The sequence below is a fragment of the Schistocerca serialis genome, chromosome 9 (assembly GCF_023864345.2).
Source record: "Schistocerca serialis cubense isolate TAMUIC-IGC-003099 chromosome 9, iqSchSeri2.2, whole genome shotgun sequence".
NCBI classification, from domain to species: domain Eukaryota; kingdom Metazoa; phylum Arthropoda; class Insecta; order Orthoptera; family Acrididae; genus Schistocerca; species Schistocerca serialis.
Window position 1 is genome coordinate 14260310 of NC_064646.1, and position 18562 is coordinate 14278871.

Sequence of the window (18562 nt, forward strand, 5' to 3'; positions counted from 1 at the left end):
ATCAGTTTTGAGGTTGAAGCAGCGAATAATAACAAATTTTAATCAAAAATTAGGAATACATCCGTGTAACTCACTTTACCACAAAGAGCTCATCCATATGCAAACATACTCTCTTATTGCTGCCCACTGCCAATACTGATGCGATGCTCCGATCGGTAGCACTAACATAACTGTCAAAGGCAGTAGTTATAGTTATAAAGTAGTGAATGTTGGGACATGGCGGCAGCTGGACATGTTGGCTGCTCACATGACCTGTGTAACAAAATTCCTTCCATGTGGTTACAATATTGCTAAACTATGTTATTTTGAAATACCAGGAATGTTCTCTCCACCTGGAATGAGTGTGAGAACTGTTACAAAAATATTGTAGACCTTCAAGTATGTGTGTCGTGTTGTGGAGACTGGCGATCAACCATGCCGCAACATTTTCAATAAACCTCAGCATGCATCTACTCAATGCCTTCATGTGATATTTCAATATAAGATCAAGTATACCTTAACCACAAATATTTCATGAGTAGTTGATCATCCATTTCATTATCACTTTGTCGACATTACACCATCCGTGTAGCAACAGTTATGCGTGCATCTGTGAACAGGAACTGTGCGTTATGCAATTATTATAAATTGCAAATATTAGGACAGAAAATCCCTATTATATACAAAATTGTATCTATCAATAATTTCTTTCTTTCTGGGAGGGCACTGCAGCCTCCATAATAAATTTGAGGAAAGACACCATTCCACTGGGCTGCACTGTAGAAATGCACTTTCTTCAGCATTTCTAGTTTTGAGCATGGACCATTCTCAAGTGCTTCTATAACAGCTGTGGAAACATCACCCTCTTCTTGCGATACAAAAATTGGATGCCATGTATAATTGCCCATAGTGCAGTGTATAATCGCCTCTTGCATAGCTAAAAGCACCTACACACACTTGTTTCTGTTACTGACCCATACAAACTGCCTTATGCAGATGTGTTTTGTAGCTATGCATGACAAGATCATGCACACTGATGACTATGCTGTGCACAATTATGCATGGCAAGCAAATTTTTGTACGAGAAGATAACGACAACACATCCACAGCTGTTACAGAGCACTTGAAAATGGGTGATGCCCGAAACTCGTAGTGCTGAATAAAGTACATCTTTTAAAATACAGCGTAGTGGAATGAGGTCTTTCCTCAATCCTTAATTTAATGTTACAATATGGGCAGGTATAAACAGGGAACACTGCAGCCCACACTTACGTATGTTGGTTCTGGTCTCAACAGATACACAGTTTTATCAGAGCTTTGTGTGGGTGATATCAAAGTTTCCCTTCCCTCAGCCCTGTAGACACTAATTAATTACAGGAACACCTACTGTTGGAACAGGAGTATTTGGCTGAGCATGTAAAGGTAGGTCAGGTCCCTGAACATTACAGGAGGCATGAACCATCAGCAAAGTGAGTGTGACTCGTTAACCACCCATTCACAAATAGTTACTACAATACTACTGCACTGTAGTATTCTTTGATCGCTAAGGCTGGCATAAAATACTAGCAGTCTGATGTCCTACCAATTTAAAACTTGGGAGCTAAGATGACAAGACGGATTACAAGCTATGCATTGTTTACCAAATTCTACTGATTGACTACTACAGAGCTGTTATGTCAAGAAAATATCTACAGAAAGTATTTACAACAATAATTTAGTACAATTTCTAACCACATTATGCAAAGAGTATGTCTTTCCTCAAAATATGGACAGAATGAACTTCGAGAGAGAGAGAGAGAGAGAGAGAGAGAGAGAGAGAGAGAGAGAGAGAGAGAGAGAGAGAGACCAGGGGGATCAACAAGGAGAAGAGAGAAACTGATAATTTCCGATATAAAACGTTTCTATTCTTGAATTAAATAAGCTATGTAACTGAAGTTTCAGTGGGCTGAGTGGTAAGGGGGTAGTCATTGTCCAATCACAGCTCTTTCTCTGATGCTGTGTGTTCACTGATGCCTGTTCCGCAGCTAAAAGGAGAGCCTTGTCAGGTGTGGCAGGCTTTACAGGGTGGAGAGAAAAGAGCCAAATACTGAGGGATTTTGTCCTGTCAGTTCCAAAGTTGAAATGAGAGCCAGATTTCATTCCAATATGGAGTCAATATATAGTATATTATATAGTGGAGGTACACTCCCACATCATGTTCAGAGCTGTCTTTGCACACTATGCTTAATTCACTGATGTGTTTCACATTTGGCTTTCATGTGTTGTATATTAAATCAAAAAATGGAAAATCCAGGATGGAATGTAACAATATTATGAGCAGCTAAGTTGCTACTCACCATATAGTGGAGATGCTGAGTCACAGATAGGCACAACAAAAAGACTTTCACAATTAAAGCTTTTGGCCAATGGCCTTTGTCAACAATACACACACATACACTCAAGCAGCCTCAACTCACACACACGACCGCAGTCTCAGGCAACTGAAAACACACTCACAGTTTCACGCAACTGAAATCACACTCAGGTGATTTCAGTTGCCTGAGACTGCAGTCTTGCGTGTGGGTTGCGTTTGTGTGTGTGAGTGTGTGTGTGTGTGTGTGTGTGTGTGTGTGTGTGTGTTGTTGACTAAGGCCATTGGACAAAAGCTTTGATTGTGAAAGTTTTTTTGTTGTGCTTATCTGTGATAGCAACTTCGCTATATGGTGAGTAGCAATTTCCCTTCAGCTTCATCCTGACCCACAACTACTTCACTTTCGAAGGCCAGACATACCAACAATTAAAGGGAACAGCCATGGGTACCAGGATGGCCCCCTCGTACGCCAACCTATTCATGGGTCGCTTAGAGAAAGCCTTCTTGGTTACCCAGGCCTGCCAACCCAAAGTTTGGTACAGATTTATTGATGACATCTTCATGATCTGGACTCACAGTGAAGAACAACTCCAGAATTTCCTTTCCAACCTCAACTCCTTTGGTTCCATCAGATTCACCTGGTCCTACTCCAAATCCCATGCCACTTTCCTTGACGTTGACCTCCAGCTGTCCAATGGCCAGCTTCACACGTCTGTCCACATCAAACCCACCAACAAGCAACAGTACCTCCATTATGACAGCTGCCACCCATTCCACATCAAACGGTCCCTTCCTTACAGCCTAGGTCTCCGTGGCAAACGAATCTGCTCCAGTCCGGAATCCCTGAACCATTACACCAACAACCTGAAAACAGTTTTCGCATCCCGCAACTACCCTCCCGACCTGGTACAGAAGCAAATAACCAGAGCCACTTCCTCATCCCCTCAAACCCAGAACCTCCCACAGAAGAACCCCAAAAGTGCCCCACTTGTGACAGGGTACATTCCGGGACTGGATCAGACTCTGAATGTGGCTCTCCAGCAGGGATACAACTTCCTCAAATCCTGCCCTGAAATGAGATCCATCCTTCATGAAATCCTACCCACTCCACCAAGAGCGTCTTTCTGCCATCCACCTAACCTTCGTAACCTCTTAGTCAACGTCAAGGAAAGTGGCATGGGATTTGGAGTAGGACCAGGTGAATCTGATGGAACCAAAGGAGTTGAGGTTGGAGAGGAAATTCTGGAGTTGTTCTTCACTGTGAGTCCAGATCATGAAGATGTCATCAATAAATCTGTACCAAACTTTGGGTTGGCAGGCCTGGGTAACCAAGAAGGCTTTCTCTAAGCGACCCATGAATAGGTTGGCGTACGAGGGGGCCATCCTGGTACCCATGGCTGTTCCCTTTAATTGTTGGTATGTCTGGCCTTCAAAAGTGAAGAAGTTGTGGGTCAGTACGAAGCTGGCTAAGGTAATGAGGAAAGAGGTTTTAGGTAGGGTGGCAGGTAATCGGCGTGAAAGGAAGTGCTCCACTGCAGCGAGGCCCTGGACGTGCGGAATATTTGTGTATAAGGAAGTGGCATCAATGGTTACAAGGATGGTTTCTGGGGGTAATAGATTGGGTAAGGATTCCAGGCGTTCGAGAAAGTGGTTGGTGTCTTTGATGAAGGATGGGAGACTGCATGTAATGGGTTGAAGGTGTTGATCTACGTAGGCAGAGATACGTTCTGTGGGGGCTTGGTAACCAGCTACAATGGGACGGCCGGGATGATTCTGTTAGTGAATTTTAGGAAGAAGGTAGAAGGTAGGGGTGTCGGTGGGGTCAGGAGGTTGATAATTATATTTTTCCCGCGTGAAATTCCCCCCCCCCCCCCCCCTCTCTCTCTCTCTCTCTCTCTCTCTCTCTATATATATATATATATATATATATATATATATATATATATATATATAAAAAACAAAGATGAGGTGACTTACCGAACGAAAGTGCTGGCAGGTCGATAGACACACAAACAAACACAAACATACACACAAAATTCAAGCTTTCGCAACAAACTGTTGCCTCATCAGGAAAGAGGGAAGGAGAGGGGAAGACGAAAGGAAGTGGGTTTTAAGGGAGAGGGTAAGGAGTCATTCCAATCCCGGCAGCGGAAAGACTTACCTTAGGGGGAAAAAAGGACAGGTATACACTCGCACACGCGCATATATGTGTGTGGATGGATATGTGCGTGTGTGCGAGTGTATACCTGTCCTTTTTTCCCCCCTAAGGGAAGTCTTTCCGCTCCCGGGATTGGAATGATATATATATATATATATATATATATAGACACACACACACCCTAGCCGAGCCTCAGGTACAGGGCGGGTCGCAGGTGGCGGATAGCGAACGATCCATCAGATATGGTGGACAGCTGCGAATAAGGGGAAACCCAAATAAGCAGTCCCGGACCGAGGCGGCAGCATCACGAGGGTGTGGGAGGGTGACTTTTGGCAAGGGTCACACTCATTCAAAAACCACAGAACCCGAAGACGTTGCTGTGTCATGGCGAGTAAGTGCCGCCATTACAATAAGCACTGTCAACACCCAAATCCAGGACGCGTCTGAAGTGGGAACCATCGGCATCCTGGTCAGCGTCTGTTCACACAATGTGCGGCTGATCATAATGCGCCAGGAACTAACAATCCCTGGTTCTAAACACCCAGTGGAAACACTGGACCAACTTGATTACAAGCAAGTATGACTCGTGCAAGTAATAACAACATTACCCCAGGTGGTAACCAATCCACCCATCAACAGATGGCAACCAGGAATTCGGATTCTGGGGAACCTGGACTTACACGATTACATCAGAGAAAGTCGGAGCTCTCTGGCAAACTTCCACTTAAAACACCTACATACATTGGAACCTTTAACATAAATACATTAATCCAACCAGGAAAACTTCTAAACCTTACAACAGAACTTGAAAAGCAAAAGATAGTAATACTAGCTTTACAGGAGACACGTTTTACAGATGAAGAAACATCAGATTATGGCAAATATCGCATCTTTAAGAGCAAGACAGATAAACGAATCGGAAGAGGAGCCCCCCATCTCGGGATGGCGTTTATCATACACAAGAGCGTGCTCAGCTCCATCAAGGAAGTTACTCCCGTAAATAATAGGATAATGACGATGCGCTTACAATGTGCCAACAAAACATACACAATGGTTAATGTTCATGCTCCCACAAACGGAGACAACAAGAAAAACCCCATAGAAACAGAAAAGTTCTGGGAAAATTTGGAGAATATAATGGCCAAGATTCCAAAAGATGATACAAAAGTTATACTCGGCGATTTTAATGCCCAAATTGGTAGAGAGAAAATCCACCAAAAAACCGTAGGCAAATATCCTGCACATAAATTTACCAATAAAAATGGTACAAGGCTCGTCGAACTATGTAAGCAGAATAACCTGAAGATAATGTCAACATCTCTAAGAAAATGTCCAAGAAAACAAAAGACATGGAGATCTCCTATACAACAAATTGGCGAGTTTCAAATAGATCATGTGGCGATTTCATACCCAGTACAAAAAGAAATTTACGACATCCAAGTACGCAGAGGAGCAAACATTGATTCAGACCATTACCTAACTAGAATTAAAATCAAGTTTACAGCACGAAGAAGTCATCAGAAGAAAACAGAAATACAGAAATATGACACCAAGAAGATTAAAGAATCTAAAGTAAAAGAAGAATGGGAGAAGGAAAAGGCAAACACATGGGAAGAATTTCATTCTAAAATCACGCGAATAGCTAAGGAAACTATTCCCTTGAAAAAGATATTCAAACACCCTTGGTGGGATTCAGACTGTGAAAATGCATTGGAAAGGAGAAAAAAGGCATTTCAAGAATATAACAGTAAAAAATCACAAGAAAGTCTACATTTATTTAACGAGGTTAGAAAACAGGTTTCAAAATCTATTAGGCAAGCAAAAAGGAAGTACACAAAGGCACAACTGGATGCCATAGAAGAAAATTTCCAAAACTATAATACAAGAGACTTCTACAGAACTTTCGCAGATAAAATACGAGGATATATCCCTCAAAATTTATGTTTCAGAAAACCAGATGGTAAATTAGCCCTAACAAACCAGGAAAACTGTCAAGTATTGGCTCAATATTTTTCTAACCTACTAAATTGCCCAGAACCTAGTTTAAGGTTTCCCAAAGAAATCAGTGCCAACGCTCAACCGGATTCATTACCACCAACACAGGAAGAAATCAAATGTCACATTAAAAACTTACAAAATAATAGAACATCTGGCGAAGATGGCATTGTTGCAGAGCCATTAAAAAACCTAGGACCAAAGACGTTGCAAGAGCTCACAAAAATAATAACAAAAATATGGGAAACAGAAAAATTACCAGAGGATTGGAAATGTGCCCTTATTCACCCGTTACATAAAAAAGGAGACAGAACAAATGTCAATAACTACAGGGGAATCTCACTTTTACAAGTCACCTACAAAATTCTCTCAACATGCCTGCTGAAAAGAACACAAGAGCAGCTGGAACGCCAAATTGGTGATTATCAAGCAGGCTTCCGCCCCGGTCGCTCATGCATAGAACAAATATTTAATTTAAAGACAATATTAAAACACAAAGCAATTAGAAATGCCCCCATAATTTGTACATTTGTAGATTTTAAGAAAGCCTACGACTCAATTGACCAGCAATCTTTGTTTAACATTTTAGAGGAACTTGGACTTGACTCCAAAACACTAAGGCTTATCAAAGAATCACTGACAGACACTGTATCTAAAGTTAAATTCAGGGGAGAAATCTCTGAACCTTTTCTCATAAAAACTGGAGTACGTCAAGGTGACGGGCTATCTCCACTTCTGTTTAATATAGTCCTGGATAAAGTCATTAAGGAATGGGAACAAGAATTAAAAAATCAATCCTACTGGAAACCAATCCATCTTGGTAGAACCAAAGACAACGTGGAGATATCTTGTTTAGCATTCGCGGACGACTTGGCCATACTTGCAGATGATGAAGAAATCGCCACCAAACAAATAGAGATCCTTAAGGAATGCGCGGATAAAGTACGTTTACAAATTTCGTTTCAAGAGAGAGAATTTTTCTGTACGAAATTCCATATACACAGTTTGAACACAAAATATGGAAAAATAAATAGAGTAAAACATTTTAAATACCTAGGTGAAATTTTGGAGCCAACCGGAGGAGAGAAAGTTGCACAGAAGATCAGACAACAGAAAATGAAGAGAGCATATGGTATGACACATGAAATATACAATAAAAAATGCATCTCCTCGAACACAAAAATCAGACACTACTGCGCAGTTATTAAGCCAGCAGCACTATATGCTAGTGAAACGCTCACACTCCACACAAAATGTGATTTAGAAAAAATACTAAAAGAAGAACGCAAAATTATGAGAAAGATTTTAGGTCCAAAATTAACAGAAGAAGGATACCGGATACAATCAAGAAGAACCACAGAAACTATATCAAACCTGGCAGCAGACATAAGAAGGCGAAGATTAAAATTTTATGCACATGTCACTAGACTTCCCCCCACACGACTCACCAACAGAATTCTCACTTACAAACACAAACATATACACAAAATTCAAGCTTTCGCAACAAACTATTGCCTCATCATGAAAGAGGGAAGGGGAGGGAAAGACGAAAGGATGTGGGTTTTAAGGGAGAGGGTAAGGAGTCATTCCAATCCCGGGAGCGGAAAGACTTACCTTAGGGGGAAAAAAGGACGGGTAGACACTCGCACACACACACACATATCCATCCACACATATACAGACACAAGCAGACATATACAGAGGCAAAGAGTTTGGGCAGAGATGTCAGTCGAGGCGGAAGTGCAGAGGCAAAGATGATGTTGAATGACAGGAGAGATATGAGTGGCGGCAACTTGATATTAGCGGAGATTGAGGCCTGGTGGATAACGGGAAGAGAGGATATATTGAAGAGCAAGTTCCCATCTCCGGAGTTCGGATAGGTTGGTGTTAGTGGGAAGTAACCAGATTACCCGGACGGTGTAACACTGTGCCAAGATGTGCTGGCCGTGCACCAAGGCCTGTTTAGCCACAGGGTGATCCTCATTACCAACAAACACTGTCTGCCTGTGTCCATTCATGCAAATGGACAGTTTGTTGCTGGTCATTCCCACATAGAATGTGTCACAGTGTAGGCAGGTCAGTTGGTAAATCACGTGGGTGCTTTCACACGTGGCTCTGCCTTTGATCGTGTACACCTTCTGGGTTACAGGACTGGAGTAGGTGGTGGTGGGAGGGTGCATGGGACAGGTTTTACACCGGGGGCAGTTACAAGGGTAGGAGCCAGAGGGTAGGGAAGGTGGTTTGGGGATTTCATAGGGATGAACTAAGAGGTTACGAAGGTTAGGTGGACGGCGGAAAGACACTCTTGGTGGAGTGGGGAGGATTTCATGAAGGATGGATCTCATTTCAGGGCAGGATTTAAGGAAGTCGTATCCCTGCTGGAGAGCCACATTCAGAGTCTGATCCAGTCCCAGAAAGTATCCTGTCACAAGTGGGGCACTTTTGCAGTTCTTCTGTGGGAGGTTCTGTGTTTCAGAGGATGAGGAAGTGGCTCTGGTTATTTGCTTCTGTACCAGGTCGGGAGGGTAGTTGCGGGATGCGAAAGCTGTTGTCAGGTTGTTGGTGTAATGGTCCGGAATATTTTACCCAAGAGGACACCATCATCATTTAACCATACAGTAAAGCTGCATGCCCTCAGGAAAAATTATGGCTGTAGTTTCCCCTTGCTTTCAGCCGCTCGCAGTACCAGCACAGCAAGGCCGTTTTGGTTAGTGTAGCAAGGCCAGATCAGTCAATCATCCAGACTGTTGCCCCTGCAACTACTGAAAAGGCTGCTGTCCCTCTTCAGGAACCACACGTTTGTCTGGTCTCTCAACAGATACCCCTCCATTGTGGTTGCACCTACGGTACGGCCATCTGTATTGCTGAGGCACGCAAGCCTCCCCACCAACGACAAGGTCCATGGTTCATGGGGGTAGGAGTCTTTTCATTACACTTTTATAATAAAGAAATGGAGAGCTATGTTTAGTTATAATTGGCAATGGTACCAACTATACTAGCTAAGCAGATTATGATGTGCGTATAATTGTACCCATGGACAGCCAGTCCAATTCTTTTACTTTTAAAAATATTTACGCATTTTAATAATTTTGATATATACTACAGATTTTGACCATCAGTTTTCTATAACAGTTATTTACTATTTTGCTGATGTGACTGACACATATTTTACAGATACTAAAAGTGCTTCTTTGATTTACATGTTTTCTGTCATCCCTTACTGTGGTGAAAATTTTCATTTTATTTTATTGTTATATTTTTGGAGAATTTTGCTTTCACATCATTTTACAATGATTTATTTATAAGACCAGTGTACTATTTTATTATAGGAACTTTTTGTCAATACTAAGTAAAACAGAGTGATTTTGAAGACAGTATTGTCCAAGTTTATAACCAGGATCTTTGGCAGTAATGTACAGTCCATACCTGTGATCACTTAAGCAGCTTATTCTAACTACTGGATGCCATACTGTGGCAGTCAGTCTTCACTACCACCGTCAAGCACAAATGAAGCATGAAGATCAACTTCCAAGCCACCAGATATCCACTGCCTCCTCATATTTCCAACCTCTGCCAGCAGTACCTGTGGTGGGCCTCGCTGCAGTGCAACTATCGATACTGGCAAGCCATTGCCATAGCAGCCAAATATAGCTGTTTCTGCTGCAGCAAGTACATAGAAAAGCCCATAGGTGGCAGTATGCACACAATACTGATAACAGCATGTCCGTCAATTCGTTTCTTTTACTTAAACTAATTATGACAGGATTATAAACTTTTTGTATTTACTTCTGTATCTATTTTTCTTACAAATTCAACTAAACCAATCAATGTAGCATTTCTCACACATGATTGGTTGTCAATGATGTCTTTTATTCAGCAGTGATATCCTTACTTCTAAGGATCTCGCTCTGTCTGCTGCGACCAGCAGAAATAACAGGTATAACTGGTACTTTACAATTACTGTAGCTAATATTTTAGATGTTGTTTAGCCATATTTTTATCCCTCCCAATACTGGATTGCAGTGCAGAAAAGCCTGAAGAAGGTCTGAGGAAAGGGACAAAATCGGTTGCTAATGAATAAAAATTTTAAAATGGGATTGAGACTATTTTTATTTGATTTTTAAAAACTGAGAAATTATTCCCATACCAGATGACTGTATAAAAGGCAAATTACTGGATGTCGTGGCTCAGAATAAAACATAGTTTCCTCCAAATGTTGTAGGTGAACTGGGGGTATAACATCTCAATGCTGTCGAGAACATCACACACGGAGCACAACTTCAGATGCGGCAATGATGGGAAAAAACACAAGTAATGATCTTTTCAAAGGAACCAGTCCAGCTTTCACCTTAAATGATTTAGAGTACCCACTAAAGCATGTGGCGTCACCTGAAATAAAACATGCAATCCAGCAGCCGAACTTCCCAGGATGGGGCCTCTCAGCCCACAACGCCACATGATCATTTCTTTTCTTTTTTTCTTTATTTAATTACCTCCTTCACACTCATCACTGCAGTAATAAGAGAATTAGATTGGGACAATACTCCTGCATTTTCCTTTGCACAAGAACATTTGACAGCCAAACATATTTCATTTAGTATCTCCTCATCCGCACCCCCAACACTTTGTATTAAACCCATTGTGCAGTATTCACTGTTTTTTTCAGAGTTTCTTTTACACACTGTCTACCATGATCTACTGGGTACCCTTGTATCCAGGGCTTGGCAAACTTTTCTTCTAGACTTCAACCACTGGTTCTCTACATACTCTTGCCCAGAACTATTGGTTAAAGTTCCTCCTTGAGATAAAACACTGCTGCCTCTTTATCTACCGTACTGGATACTTAAAATTCTCTACTTGATTAAAAATTGCACTTTGGTAACCGTTGCCACTGCAACTGCCTCATGGCAGTTTCAGTGCAGACACCCAGAAAGTGGCCACCTCTATTTGTTGTCATTAGATATATTTCCATCATGAGTGGGCTTTCAAACTACCTGTTCTACATAGTTTCCAGAGGAGGTATGGCTTGACAGTAATCAGAATAATTTCCAGTTGTTATGGAAAGTAACTAACTGACCATGCTCAAGAACAGTTTTTACAGTTTCACTTTGGCTGGCGTAATGTTTTTCTGAACCACAAACAAGTAACTTTAAATTGATCTCACTGATTCTTTTTAATTTCAGCATCTGTTACATCACAACACTTACTGCAAATTTTGCATGTAAGACACCGCTGCCAAAAATTGTATAATAGACAACTGTAGCTCACAAAGACCAATTACAAATGACACTTATAAGCATCTGAAATTCCCAAAAATATACGAGGTGCATTCAAGTTCTAAGGTCTCCGATTTTTTTCTCCGGACTGGAAAGAGATAGAAACATGCGCATTGTTTTAAAATGAGGCCGCGTTCATTGTCAATACGTCCCAGAGATGGCGGCACCATACGGCAGATGGAATTTTACCGCCAGCGGCGAGAATGAGAACTGTTTTCAATACTTAAAATGGCGATGTTTTCCTTACTTGAACAGCGTGCAATCATTCGTTTTCTGAATTTGCGTGGTGTGAAATCAATTGAAATTCATCGACAGTTGAAGGAGACATGTGGTGATGGAGTTATGGATGTATCGAAAGTGCGTTCGTTGGTGCGACAGTTTAATGAAGGCAGAACATCGTGTGACAACAAACCGAAACAACCTCGGGCTCGCACAAGCCGGTCTGACGACATGGTCGAGAAAGTGGAGAGAATTGTTTTGGGGGATCGCCGAATGACTGTTGAACAGATCGCCTCCAGAGTTGGCATTTCTGTGGGTTCTGTGCACACAATCCTGCATGACGACCTGAAAATGCGAAAAGTGTCATCCAAGTGGGTGCCACGAATGCTGACGGACGACCACATGGCTGCCCGTGTGGCATGTTGCCAAGCAATGTTGACATGCAACGACAGCATGAATGGGACTTTCTTTTTGTCGGTTGTGACAATGGATGAGACGTGGATGCCATTTTTCAATCCAGAAACAAAGCGCCAGTGAGCTCAATGGAAGCACAGATTCACCGCCACCAAAAAAATTTCGGGTAACTGCCAGTGCTGAAAAAATGATGGTGTCCATGTTCTGGGACAGCGAGGGCATAATCCTTACCCATTGCATTCCAAAGGGCACTACGGTAACAGGTGCATCCCACGAAAATGTTTTGAAGAACAAATTCCTTCCTGCACTGCAACAAAAACGTCCGGAAAGGGCTGCGCATGTGCTGTTTCACCACGACAACGCACCCGCACATCGAGCTAACGTTACGCAACAGTTTCTTCGTGATAACAACTTTGAAGTGATTCCTCATGCTCCCTACTCACCTGACCTGGCTCCTAGTGACTTTTGGCTTTTTCCAACAATGAAAGACACTCTCTGTGGCCGCACATTCACCAGCTGTGCTGCTACTGCCTCAGCGATTTTCCAGTGGTCAAAACAGACTCCTAAAGAAGCCTTCGCCGCTGCCATGGAATCATGGCGTCAGCGTTGTGAAAAATGTTTACGTCTGCAGGGCGATTACATCGAGAAGCAACGCCAGTTTCATCGATTTCGGGTGAGTAGTTAATTAGAAAAAAAATCAGAGGCCTTAGAACTTGAATGCACCTCGTACCATCAGTCATGCAGATAAACACTGAAACTTAAGGAATGGTTGTCTGAATCAGGATACTACAGCAACAATTTGTAGAAAGCATAAAATGTAGTTTGCAACAGAAGATAGAGTACGAATTTTGCATGGAAGTAAAACAAACATTTGAAATACACAATTCAGTATGACACAGGATTTTATACTATCAATAAAAGATAATAGGGAAAAGACACAAAAATATCTGAATCTAGAATATCAAGATCAGTGTGTTCCTGCTTGTACACAAATGGAAAAGCAGGAAGTTGGCTTCTATGTGTAAACAGATTATCAAAATCCACAAATGGTGCACTTCGATTATTTAGTGACATCTACACTAGTGTGTAAAAAATGAACATTCTAGCATCAGTTTATCCCAAACAAAAGAGCAAAAATCATGGTGCACTAACACAACACATCTTCCGCTTGAGGCAGATAACAATGCGGTGGATATGACAACCAACCAGCTTTCTATTTGTACGATTGGCCATGGCCAAATTATGCCTAACTACAAGGTTGACGACACAGTCACTGAACACACTGCAACAACAATAACCATATGTCTTGAACTCCCCACCCCTCACCCCACCTTCTCTGAACTGAACAGGTGGAAACTCTCCTCCAATATATCCTCCATTACTGCAATCCACCTGGCCTAAATCACTGCTGGTCCCCTTTCTACAACTTACTCTCGTTCTTCTCATTAATTCCCCCAACCCACTCCCTCACACTTGCACATTTTACTGCTGACACTAAGATCCATATAGCTCCACCCTCTTCTTCCAATTACCTTTCCACCCACTCCTTGCCTGCACATCTTACCCTTTCCTAGCTGTGAATCTACTCATCTCAGTTTATCTCCTTTTATCCTCCCCCCTCCAGCAATGTCGCCTCGGGCCACCACTTGTACCTGTGCTGCAACAACTGCGAATGGGTGCATTTGGGTGGTCGTACGAGGGGCATTCAATAAGTAATGCAACACAGTCTTTTTTCTTGGCCTCTTTCAATTGAAAAAATGTGGAATTTGCCATGGGATATTGTGGAATATTCCACCTTAAGCCCCTATAGTTTCATGAAGTTCTGATAGGATGGTGCTGCTGTACACAGCCTTCAAAATGGTCTCTGTAACAGAGGGGGAGAGCTGTCATTAACTTTCTTTTGGTGAAAAACCACAACATTGCAGATATTCATAGGTACTTGAAGAATGCCAACGGCATCCTAGTGGTGAACAAAAGCATGGGAACTCATTGGGTGAGACGTCTGTGGCCATCTCAACCAGGTCATGCAAACATGTCCAATTTCCCGCATGCCGGCCGGCTGCACACAGCTGTGGCTCCTGCAATGATGCAACGTGTGGACACTTGTCTGAGATGACCACTGGACCACAATCAAACAACTCACTGCACAACTGGATGTCTCTGTTGGTATTGCTGACACACTCATTCACCAGTTGGGTTACTCAAAGATGTGTGCCCATCAGGTTCCTCCAAGCCTAACAGAAGACCATAAAGAGCAACAAGTTTGGCCCAGTGAAGGATGCACTCCATGGGAACCAGTATTTAGATGATGGGGAAGTTACTGATGCAGCCGGATATTAGCTCCTACATCAAATAGTAGAGTGGTACCACGTGGGCATACAGGCTCTCCCAGTAAGGTGCCATAAGGCAATCACTTTGGACTGAGATTATGTTGCAAAACTGGATTTTGTAGCCAAAAGAGTGAGGGATGAAATTTGTATAGGAATTCTGAATAAAACTATTCCGCTTTCAGTAAGAAAAATGTGTTGCATTACTTACTAAATGACCTTCGTATATGTGAGAATGTGTTTTGAAACTGGAACCAGGTTAAGAGACAATGGATTTGCATTAGGGTGGATGGTGGTTCAAATTTCCAACTGGTCACACAAAACTGCCCCTCCCCCCCCCCCCCCCCCACCTCCCAAGATCACTTAAGATAAATGTCAGGATGATGTCTTTGGGAAAGGCATGGTGGATTTCATTTCCCATCCTTGTCCAATCTGATTTTAGACTTAATCTATAACAATCTCATCATTAATGGGCCGTTAAAGCCTAATCTTCCTCTCTTCTTACAACTGAAAAAAAAAAAGAAGCCTGGAAGCTAGTGAAATCTCTAGATTACTATGTATGTCTATGTGTGACACATCAGCTAGCTATAGCTGAGTGGTTTCCTGTCCTCATACTTCTTTCTTGATAAAATACAACTGAATGCTGGCCCCTATATTGACGGAAAATGAGGTTGGAATCTTCCTACATGTCGGTCAGGAGACCTGAAGACAATGTAGTAAAGCACCGAAACTGGCATCCAAATAAAATAACTGGAAACTGGACAGCTGAAAAATGTTTGGTTTGACATTCTGTACTGAACAGCCGTGTCCCGCAACCATCTCTGAAAAGATGGACATACAGGGAAATACAATAGTCTTGTTCTTGTTCTTCTTCTTCTTCATAAGGTGCATTCTCCTGATGGAGGTTGGCGATCCGTGAGGACAAGGACATTGCAGCAGGGAAGGCATTTTCTAACAAGCAATTGTAGCATCTATAAATATCCTTCAGCCATAAGTTCCTTCATCTTCTAACACACATTTTCCCTTGTATTTTCCCTTCAATAATGAGTTGTAAAAACTGGTATCTTTCACCTCTTACAATGTGTCTTAGAAATTTAGTTTTCCTTTGTTTTCTAGTGAGAAACAGTTCCCCCCCCCCCCCCCCCCCAATCAAATGAAGGACTTTTTTTGTTTGAAATTTTCAGTATCCAAGGAACAGGTAAGAATATATTTATATTAAATGCATCAATTCTTTTCTCCAGACATTGATCAAGGGTCCAGATTTCAACCCATAGCAATAAATCATTCATATTCTCAGTTGCTGACTAACAATCACATCTTATGAAAAGATTTTCCTTGCTAATAAATTGTCTGCTGGCCTGTTCTGTTCTAGATCTGATCTCCTTCTTACAGTCACACTGCTCAGCCATCACACTGCCTAAATACCTTGAGGAGGATACTTGTTCAATCTTTATTTCCTTTTACTGACAAGATTTTTTGGATTCTTCTCTTAGAGAAGACTAAAACTTCAGTCTTGGAACTGTTAACAAACAGGTCAAACTAAATTGTTTATCATGTGCTGGAGTGCAGGTAGATCATTTGCTATGACAACAGTGTCATTTCTGTACCTAATACTGCTAATTACCTTTCTATTTATAATGATCCCTTTCCTTTCTTCCATCAACACTTCTTTGAAAATTGCTTTGGAGTAAATGTTAAACAAAAGAAGTGATCTTTACATTCCTGATGAATGCATTTACTAATTGTAGTCATTTCTGATGTTCCTTGATGTTTTTACATCTGCAGACTGGTTCCAATACAACGCACTGATAATGAGTAAATCGTTTCAGTCAGTACGAGTTGATCTCAAAAACTCCACAATCTTTTTATATGTCACGCAGTCAAAGGGTTTTTTTTATAGTCAATGAAACAAGTGTCCACATTGACATTTCTATCTCTACACTAGTATGTTTAAGGAGAAGAGTGCCTCACGAGTTCCAACCCCATTTCGGAAGCCAAATTGGGTTGCATCCATTTGGGATTTACATTTCTTGTAAATCTGTGTGTCTATGATTCATAAAATAGTTTGAGTATGTGAGACATCAAACTAATCGTACGATAGTCATCATATCGTGAGGAACTGGTCTACTTCATTAGTGGTAAAAAAGTTGATCTCAGCCAGTTATAAGGTATCTTTCCTGACGCACAGATAACACTGAGCAACGATTTTAGAAAGCTGAGGCCAATCAACTGCTGTTCAGCTAGAACTTTAATAACCTTAGCATAGACTCCATCTGGAATGGTGGCTTTACCATTCTTCTGCAGTTTACAGTAACAAATTAAAATGTAAAAACAAAAAGATAAATAGTCACATAGGATTACACCTCAGACAATGAGTGTTATTCCTGATACAATTTTGAGATTACCATAAAATGTCCAAAATGGTGAATAGAATGTTCCAAAACTGATCACCATTTATCACACACTCAATATGGAAAAGATTGATACAGGTAAGTATGCAAGGAAAAATAGATAAAACTAATTTTTGTTAATGTGAAACATCTTAGGACTAGACACTAAGTTCTATATTATATCATGTGGCATACTTGTAAAATACAGGATTTGAAGCCCCTCAGCTTTTCATAACAATATTATAACTATAAGTAAAACAACGGGAAGTCCAGGTCGGAATGTCAATAATATTATGAAAAGGGTAGATTTCTACTCACCACAAAAATGACACTTTGTGTTACAGACAGACACAATGAAAAGAATGTTACAAATAGGCTTTCAGCTGATGTCTTCTACAGAAAAGAGAAATGCACACATATTCACAAAAGCAAGCACATTTCACACACACATGACCGCTACCTCCCAATGCTCCAGTGAGGTGTGCTTGCTTGTGTGAATGTGTGTGCGTTTCTCTTTTTTGAAGACGACTTTGGCAGAAAGCTTATTTGTAATGGTTTTTTCATTGTGCCTGTCTGCAAATCAATGTGTCATCTTTATGGTGAGTAGCAATATATCCTTTTCACAATATTGATACTTGTAAATAAAACATTATAGGCCTAATTGGATATTTAATATGAACATGTTATATTACAGAGGTAGGCTCTGAATAAATGTCAAATTACCTGCATAGCTTTGTTGATCTTTCTGTGCCTGCTGCAGTAAATATTTGATAGGCAGCTCAGCGAGAAATTCAGCAGAGTAACTCTTCACTTTGCGACCGGCAGCTGCATGGTTATGAATGTTGGCCAGTCTGACATCTTCATACAGCAGCAGGTAGTACAGCAGCAACAACTGTGATGTTAGGGATGGTGCTGCTTCGGCATTTTGGCTGCCAGCACTCTTGCCAACAACAGACTGTGTATTCGGAACTGAATTCTGAAAGACCCTCTGGATTTCTTCTTCATCAAGGGGTTGGTTTGTATGTTCCAAGTTGTGTGCTTTAGAGCTTGGTACCAATATAGAATTGACATAAACCTCCACTAAAGCTGGTAATAGGGGATGAAGGGGCGAGACACTGCTGCATATCTGCCTGAAAATTTTGAAAGGGATGTAGAGATAAATTGTGCCACTATATAATTTCATTAATAATTTTTTGCTAAACTAATTATTATTTAGAGCACAAAGAATCTTAAAAGCAGCCTCATTTTCAAATTTTATTACAATTTTTCTATCTGTAAGTTTAGTCCATTGCAATGCAAGATAACTGAAGGATTTACCTGACTTCCACTAATTCCAGGAATTGGCTGTAATACAAACCAAAACACTACATAGTCAAGCAGTTATCATCATCAACATCATCATCATCTTGAACAATTTCCAGCCCCAAGCTGGGTCTGTTTGGAACATAAGCCTC

The 18562-nt window shown here is 41.3% G+C and overlaps 1 protein-coding gene across 1 annotated transcript in view; it reads right to left on the reverse strand.

Moving 5' to 3' along the window:
* Window positions 1-18562, reverse strand: part of LOC126418954 (integrator complex subunit 2-like) — a 91398-nt gene that overhangs the window by 16124 nt on the left and 56712 nt on the right. The window contains 1 exon segment of the mRNA XM_050085996.1: window positions 17832-18238. Coding sequence (XP_049941953.1) covers window positions 17832-18238 — 407 coding nt within the window.